This window comes from Gastrolobium bilobum, unplaced genomic scaffold (assembly GCF_033153095.1).
Source record: "Gastrolobium bilobum isolate Gb01-03AN ecotype WA unplaced genomic scaffold, APGP_CSIRO_Gbil_v1 utg32472, whole genome shotgun sequence".
In the NCBI taxonomy this organism is placed as follows: Eukaryota; Viridiplantae; Streptophyta; class Magnoliopsida; order Fabales; family Fabaceae; genus Gastrolobium; species Gastrolobium bilobum.
The window spans coordinates 124,631-132,586 of NW_026898916.1; the positions used below are offsets into that span (position 1 = coordinate 124,631).

Consider the following 7,956-nt stretch of genomic DNA (forward strand, 5'->3'; position numbering starts at 1 on the left):
AGATAGGTTATTTTATTTTTATTTTTCTTTGTACTTTTTTCTATCACTCAACACTATTATATTATAATTTCAACTATCTTTATTATTCTCTTTCTTATTACAATTCTGATATAATTGGAGAATAATAGATAAAATAACTTATCCCTAAAATTATTATTCGAACCGCGTGTTAAGTAATTTCTCACAATTCCAGATAACCATTTGTTTACATCATGTATCATATTTGATCTATAAATATAAAGTAAAACAGCTTAAAGAAAAAAGAATAAAAAAGAATAAGAATGGTACTAAAATTAAAATATCAAATATCACATGTTATTGAAGCACTAATGCCAATATGCCATTGGCTTTCCTTAAACATCAATGACGATAACAATCACATGCACATTGTTAAGTTCTACCGTTACTGCAAAGAGCATCAGGCTGCAAGAAATGTTACAGCTAAGACTGCATATAACCAGTTGAACTCTTCAATGCATCATAGTGGCCATAACCATGAAAGATGACTCGAATTGGGTTATCTTTACCATACTCCTGACCGTATTCAGCTATAACTTTAAGGTTACTTGAATTGTTATCCTGCATGAGCACTGTTATAGGCATCCTAGAACCAGAAAATATTACTATTAAAACATGGAATATTCCCCTTTACTACTATCACTGAATATTTCTGTTACACTATCTATATATGATTATGATTAAGCAACCCTTCTCAAAAAATCATTATAATTTCGATTAAAATAAATGAATACAGAGAAATCACATTCTAAATTAAAGTCAAGATACTACTTCTCAGGTGAAGAAATAATTTGATAGAATGGGACCATAATTTAGGATATTTAATGAGAAAACTCTCATTGATCATAAGGAGACACATACTTAAGTATTGTAAATGGAAATCTACTTAACTGTAAAACATGTGAGGACATGAGAAGTTCAGGCTCTCCTCCCCATATGTGAGGTTTTCGCATCTGTACCGTATAGGTGTCAAAGTCACCCTCAAGAAACCTGTGCATTATAAATCAAACACAAAGATGAGTACTAGAGTTCAACTTCAAAATGCACTACAAGTTAAAATGTAATGAGTACTCTCCTTCCAACATTTTCAAATAACCCTGACTCTTTATATGACTTCATGATAAAAGAGATTCAGTACCACTCAGTGTCTTCCCTCCTTTTAATGAATTCGTCTACAACCTGCAAATAAGATTTTAATGTTTTCCCATGATACGGGTTAGAATATGGATCAAAACGAAATAATCAATACATGAAAAGAATCTATATGGTCAAATAATTTGAGCTCCAAAGCATGATCTCTTTGCACAAATGTTGCTAATGGTCCAGCATAGAAACAATTACACTACATACTTACACAAAAAGTATGTCAAACTAGAATTTATTAATAAAAAGCCACTCCCACTAAATCCCAACTAGAGAGGACACGAGTGAATGCAATACTTTTACGCAACAGCAGAGACTATTTTCTAACCCGTGACTTTTTAGTCATAAAAGAGCAACTGTTGATCCATGCTCGCCCTCTTAAACTAAAATTTGTTAATAAGATTAAAAAGTACACTACATACCTAAACAAAAAGTATGTCAAACTAGAATTTATTAATAGAAAACCACTCCCATCAAATCTCAACTAAGGAGGACAAGAGTGAGTGCAATCCTTTTACGCGACAGTAGAGACTATTTTCTAACTCGTGACCTTTTAGTGACGAAAGAGTAACTACCACTACTACATACTCGCCCTCTTAAACAAGAATTTGTTAATAAGATTAAAAAAAAAAAAAAAGTACTCTGGCTCTGAGCTCATCTGCGAGTTCTTTTTGCCTGCTGAGACTTGGAGATGGTTCCCCTGTTCTGAGGCAGGCACCATAGGCCACAGATCTAAACAAACATCTACCATCTCCTGGTATGCCTGCAGCAATCAAACAGTTCAAAATAACGTAGAATAAGAAAAATAAAACTAACATTTACAAGTAATCATCCAGTTACTGCACTAAAACTAACATTTACAAGTAACAAACCAACATCTTGAATATCATATCTAATTTAAACTTCACTTTTTTTGTTAAACAAACGATACTTTCGCAAGTAAACTAATCCAATAGATTTTAAAATGTTAGAAGTCATTAACATAGTAGTAAAACGAAACAAGCAAGACATACGAATTATTGGAAGGTTGTTACCGAGCGATTTTTCTGATTGCGGCATCACTTGAATAAATTGAGGAAAATAATAACCTCTATATTGCTCTCGTCTTTATAGATTGGACCTTGGACTTGATAGTCACTTCTTCAAAACTTTGGTAATCTTTTTCATCTTTTCTTTTGGTTGAGCTGTGGCATGAAATTCAGCACTAGAAATTGGAATCCGATTCTTTTTTCTCTAAAAAAAAGAAAAAAGAAAAACATTTTCTTCCTACCCTTACATGGTAGAATAACCTGTCGCTTTTGGGCTTAGAAAGACACATGATGATAGAATTATCAACCAAATTGATTGGACCCCGCGACAAATTGTGGACAAAGATCTTAAATAGTGTTACGAATATTGGAATGTTATTATTCTCTCATGAAAAGGACTTAGTTCTTTGGCCTTCACCTTTGTTCCTTGTGTGAAGTTGTTGTACTTTGTTCATATTTCTGACTTGTTTAGTTCTCTCATGTTCTTCTTGCATTGAATGTTCCTCCGCCGGTTTTTCTATGTGATGAAAGTGTTTCTAATTTTAGAAAAGAAAAATTAAACTCCAATGGAACTTGTAGAACAAATAATGCTTCTCAATAGTAGTTCAATTCATAACGAAAGAAAAATAAATACGAAAATCCCACTGCCACAAAAAAGGACTTCGCATATACTAATCCAGTTCAAGATCATTTTATATTGATATACTTTCGATCTTAATCGTTGATCTTATTTATATCTAATGACTCTTAATCTTTTTTGTTATGTAAATCATTAAATACAACTGGATCAATCATTAAAATTGAGTATAAAACTTCATAATCTTACACCAACATAAAAATAACGACTTTTTGACCATATTAGTTCGTTTTTCAAAAAGTTTGACCGAATTAAGCTCCTGGTCAAATTTATTACCAGACTAATGCAAAGAGGTGTGACACCTGACATGCCGCGTCTAAACGTGGTAGTCTACTCACCGAGTATAGTGTTGACAAGAAACGTGACACCTGACATGCCACATCTAAACATAGTAGTCACACTACCACGTTTAGTACAACGACAGACATAAACATGATTTCACATGCTAAACTACCATGTTTAGATGTGACATGTCAGGTACCACGTCTCTTGTCAACACTAAACGCACAGATGCAACGTCCCTTGTTAATACTAAACACGATAACTAGATTACCATATTTAGACATAGTAGTCACACTACCACGTTTAGTACAACGACAGACATAAACATAATTTCACATGCTAAACTACCATGTTTAGATGTGACATGTCAAGTACCACGTCTCTTGTCAACACTAAACGTGCAGATGCAACGTCCCTTGTTAATACTAAAAGCGATAACTAGATTACCATATTTAGACGCAACATGTCAAGTGTCACATCTCTCTGCATTAGTCTGATAATAAATTTTACTAAAAGTTTAATCGAGTCAAACTTTTTGAATACGAACTAATATGGTCAAAAAAACCCATAAATGTGACATTGTTCGTTTCACTAGTTACGGTAAACGTGTGACGTACCAAGGTCGGGGCATTATATCAACTAGCTTGTTATTGCATCGGCAACCTGAATATAAAATGCTAACTATTCAGATGTAGTTGCCATATTCAAAAAGAAAACAAAAATTTGGTTAAGAACTACTACCACGTCATTTCTTAATCACTTCATTCAACAGTTATGTAGGAAGAATTATTTTAATAGCGATGCATTCTTTACACTAGCTCCCGACTAAAAGAAGATAATTGACATCATGACATGCACTAGCTCCCGACAAAACCTGGCTGAAGATACTGGTTAGCTTCTTTTTACCTAGCAAACTCCCTCGACCTTAAAGACATAATTCACATTTACCTCAACCTTCAAAAAGTAAATCTAACACTTTGATTGGAATTACAAAGAGGAAAGTCATAAGTCCATGATTTGTGACTTAGAACATGTAGTTTGATGTTAAAATGGGAATGAAAAGGATATCTTTTATTAATATAAACTCCAAATATTGCATAGAAATGAAGGATTCTGATTTTGAGTGCTAATGGGCTGGTTTTGTATTTTTCAGGCCCAATTGGTGTTATTTCTACAAGCAAAGAGAAGAAAGAAAAGCTTGGGCTGAGTTACAATACAAGTCAAAAAAGAAAAGAAGAAAAGAAAAGAATAAAGGAAGAATGGGTTGATCCTTGCTGATCAGAAGCCCAAATCGAAGGAAGAAAGAAGCAATTTTGGGAAAAGCCCAAATCAGAAAAGAAAGAAAAGAAGGAGAAGAAAGGAATGGGAAGTAAAAGAACTCACTAGCATGAAAAGTTGAAATAAGGAAAAAAAACCTAGCACAGCAAACCGTTCAAGCAAACCCACCTTCATTTAGACCCTCATCTCAACCGATCCTTCCAAATCCCTTGACCGATCTAGACCGTCCTTCAATTTCGGTCGAAATCACAGAACCCTAGCCTCACTCATGGTTCAATTCTTGAATCAAACCAACCAAAAAACAAACACTAACCGATTTTTGTGCGATACAGAAAAATCCAAACAAGTCCCTCAATCGACTTGATGAGCTGGAGGTTGTTAGTAGTGGTGGCTGGAGATTCCTTTTGGTGCGTTGCTAATCGTACAAGGGACACGCACGATCGAGTGGAGCGAGGAGCATACGTACGTTTTGAGGAGGTGACCTGGGATCAGCTATAAAGGAGGAGATAAAAGCATTTGTAGGTCTCTTCTCTTCTCCTTCTTCTGGGAGTTTTTATTTTCCCTTTGGAAATTTTTATTTTACTGTTCTCTGTTATGTTTTTAGGTTTTTAGAATTTTGTAATTTTTGTAAGCACTGTTTCAGAGCTATTTGTTGAAGATAGCCTCTGCCTTTATATTTTGCTAGTCGTACGTTTTAAGTTGCTGTTTTTATTATGTACCTTTGTTGTTTGTTAGCTCATCAACCTGTGGTGATGAGCTAATTTTCTTAGAGTTGGGTTGAAAGAGTACCCGGAACTCGTTTGTTATTAGTGATGTTTTAAAGTTTAAAGTGTTGATTCCAGTTTGTTTACTGTGCGTTTTTTTTTGCTGAGTTTATTATGTGATGATCACACATAGGCTACTCCTAGTGGTGTGAGATTATTGGGAAATAACTCACACTAGACCCTACTGTGAGCACATGGAAAGTTGAGAGAGATCTCTCTCAATGGGTATGGCTCCAGGGATGAAGTTACCCCCATGTAACTTTAGGAAATGGTACTTCAAGGTCCTATGATAACAGTGAAATAGGGATATGTCATCTGTTGTTATTGGAAGAAAACTGTTGTTGGGAAACAATAGTTATTTTAGTATTTTCGTTAAGCTGGAAGCAATAACTATTTTCTGTCAAAGCATCCTAATGGCAAATGAAGGAAAGGAAAATTGACACCCAACTTGCTTCCAAACTCTGATTTTAAAATCAATTTTTGTTACTTTGTATTTTCGTCCAAATCAGAATTTAATTTTCTGTTTTAAAACTTAAGAGAAAATCATATAAAAAAATTTACAAGTCTTTTAGTTAATTAATTTTCTAGTCAGCTCAAAATTCTTTCACCAACTAAATTTCTATTTTAAAAAGAAAATCTTCTAAAAAATATTTTCATTGCACTTGATTTAGAATAGCAGTTCGTTTAATTTGATTTTATTTTATTTTTTGTTCTGATTAGCAATTACAATTTTAGTCAAGTCAAAAATGCCAAAAAGATCCTTATGGGAACGATAACTGAGACTCACAAAAGCCCTATATTACTTGTTGTCGCGTATACTTGCGCGCTTACTTGCATAACCGTTCGCAAGGCAACAAGTTTTTGGCGCTGTTGCCGGAGATCGAAGGCGTACATTGTCAAAAAAAAATTTGTGATTGTTGTTCTGAATTAGTTTTTGTTATTTTAATTTTTTTGATTTTTTTTTAGTATTTCTGTTAGTCTAGCTTATTTTCCTTTTTTTTCTTTTTGTTAGCCTTTATCTGTAATTTCTGTATATTTCTCTTATTTGTAGATTTGTTTTTATTTTTGTTCTTTTTATTTGTCTTGTGATTTAATTTTATGTATACGCTGTTTGTATAGATGCTGCTGTTATTTTAATTTCTAGTCTATGTTAATAATTTGGTTGTTAATTTTTTTATTTGTTGTTTTTTCTTCTGTGTTGTTGATTTCAGTTGCTATTTTTGCTTCCTTTATTCTGTTTGTTATGCTTATTGATTTGCTATTGATATTTGATTATAGATTTTGCTTGTATATAATTTTTTTTTCTCTTTGAATGTTGCTATTTTTTTATTTTTAGATTCCCTCTTGCTTGTTAGTTTTCTTTTCTATTAAGTGTCTGTTGTTTGAGTTTCATAGAAGACCTTGATCTTTTAGAGCAAATGGATCATAATTATTTTCAATGGTCTAGTGAAAGGGATGCTCAAATGAGAGTGCTTGAAATACATGATGTAGATTCCTTTACAACTCTCTCTACCAAATTTGATGCACTCTCAACTTTGATTAAGACCAGAAATCAACTCATAGAGGCCAAAATGATGCAACACCAAGTTGTCCAGCCAATTCCATGTGTCTCTTGTGTTTATTGTAGTGGTCCACACCTTTTTCAAAGTTGTCCATCCAACCCAGAGTCTGTTTTCTATGTAGGAAACTACAATAGAAATCAAAATAATTTTTTCAATAATTTTAACCAAGGTTGGATGCAGAATTCTGGTTTCCACTATGCACAAGGACAGGGGCAGCAAGATGGCCCCTCTAATACACAACCCATACCTCATTTTCCTTCTCAAAACTACCTGCAACAGCCCTTTAGGCAGCAGCCTACATGCCAATACTCTCAAAACCAGCAAGTGGAGTCACCTTCTTCATCCTTAGAAATCTTGCTTAGAGATTTTTTGGTCAAGAATGAAGCTAAGCAAAATAGCTTGGAGGTTGTTATGCAGAGTACATCTTCCTCTCTTAGAAGTTTAGAGACTCAAATAGGTCAGTTAGCCATTGCTATAAATAATGAACCTCTAGGTAATTTTCCTAGCAACATTGAAGAACCTAGGAGAGAGTGTTATGAGGAAGACAAAATGGCTGAGCTAAGAAATGACAGGTTGGTCATCCAACCTGAAGCTGTAGTTAAGCCATGTGCACTAAAAAATCTTATTACTCAAGATGAAGAAGAGGCCAAAAAGGAGCTGGTGGCACCTCAAGAAGCTGCTAAGGAAAATTATTCCCAAGAAAATGAGCAAGAACCAGCCATTCCCATGCCTAAGAGTTTTGCAATGGAAAGCCACATGCAAGGGGTAGAACCTCCAACATCTCTGCTTAAAACAAAGTCAGCAAGCATTAGCAATAGATCTCCCCTTCCATTCCCGTTGAATGAGAATGAGGAGAAAGTCAGCTTTAATGTGTTGAAAGCCATGAAGCATACTGGGGAAATAGAGGACTATTCTCTTGTGGGTATAGTTGACCATTTGGTTAAAGATAGGTTTAAAGAGGAGAATGGCAAGGACCCAATAGAAATGGCTATTTTAGATGAGTGTGAGGTGAATAAGGAGAATTTAGAGGAGAGTATAGGTTGTGTGGAATTTCAACCTGCACCTTTTTGGAAAGAAAAGCAGTTTGTGTCCTTAAGTCTGCTTAAAAAAAGAGTTCAAATCTCCTTGGTCATCCATAGAAGTTCCACTAATCAATGAACTTAAGCTTTTGCCCACCAATCTTAGGTATGCCTATTTAAGAAAACAAGACACATTGCCTATCATTGTGTCTAATTTCCTTACTA

The 7,956-nt window shown here is 34.3% G+C and overlaps 1 protein-coding gene across 2 annotated transcripts; it reads right to left on the reverse strand.

The window, feature by feature from the left end:
- Positions 1-192: 192 nt before the first annotated feature.
- Positions 193-2,314, reverse strand: LOC133285510 (OVARIAN TUMOR DOMAIN-containing deubiquitinating enzyme 4-like). 2 transcript variants are annotated; one of them, XM_061482752.1, is made up of 5 exons: positions 2,175-2,314; positions 1,803-1,924; positions 1,157-1,197; positions 910-1,008; positions 193-604 (listed from the first exon to the last, which is right to left on the reverse strand). In XM_061482752.1, the coding sequence occupies exons 1-5, from the start codon at positions 2,218-2,220 to the stop codon at positions 442-444; spliced, it is 471 nt and encodes a 156-aa protein (XP_061338736.1). In that variant the 5' UTR covers positions 2,221-2,314; the 3' UTR covers positions 193-441. The 2 variants fall into 2 exon arrangements, with proteins under 2 accessions (XP_061338736.1, XP_061338737.1); XM_061482753.1 differs by having other exon boundaries at positions 2,196-2,310.
- Positions 2,315-7,956: the final 5,642 nt, after the last annotated feature.

Coding starts and splice junctions, on each gene's coding strand:
- LOC133285510 (XM_061482752.1), bottom strand. CDS start 2,220: ATGCCGCAATCAGAAAAATCGCTCGGTAACAACCTTCCAATAATTC. Junction 1,198..1,802: donor CAGATGAGCTCAGAGCCAGA/GTACTTTTTTTT, acceptor TCTTATTTGCAG/GTTGTAGACGAATTCATTAA. Junction 1,009..1,156: donor AGGAGGGAAGACACTGAGTG/GTACTGAATCTC, acceptor TATAATGCACAG/GTTTCTTGAGGGTGACTTTG.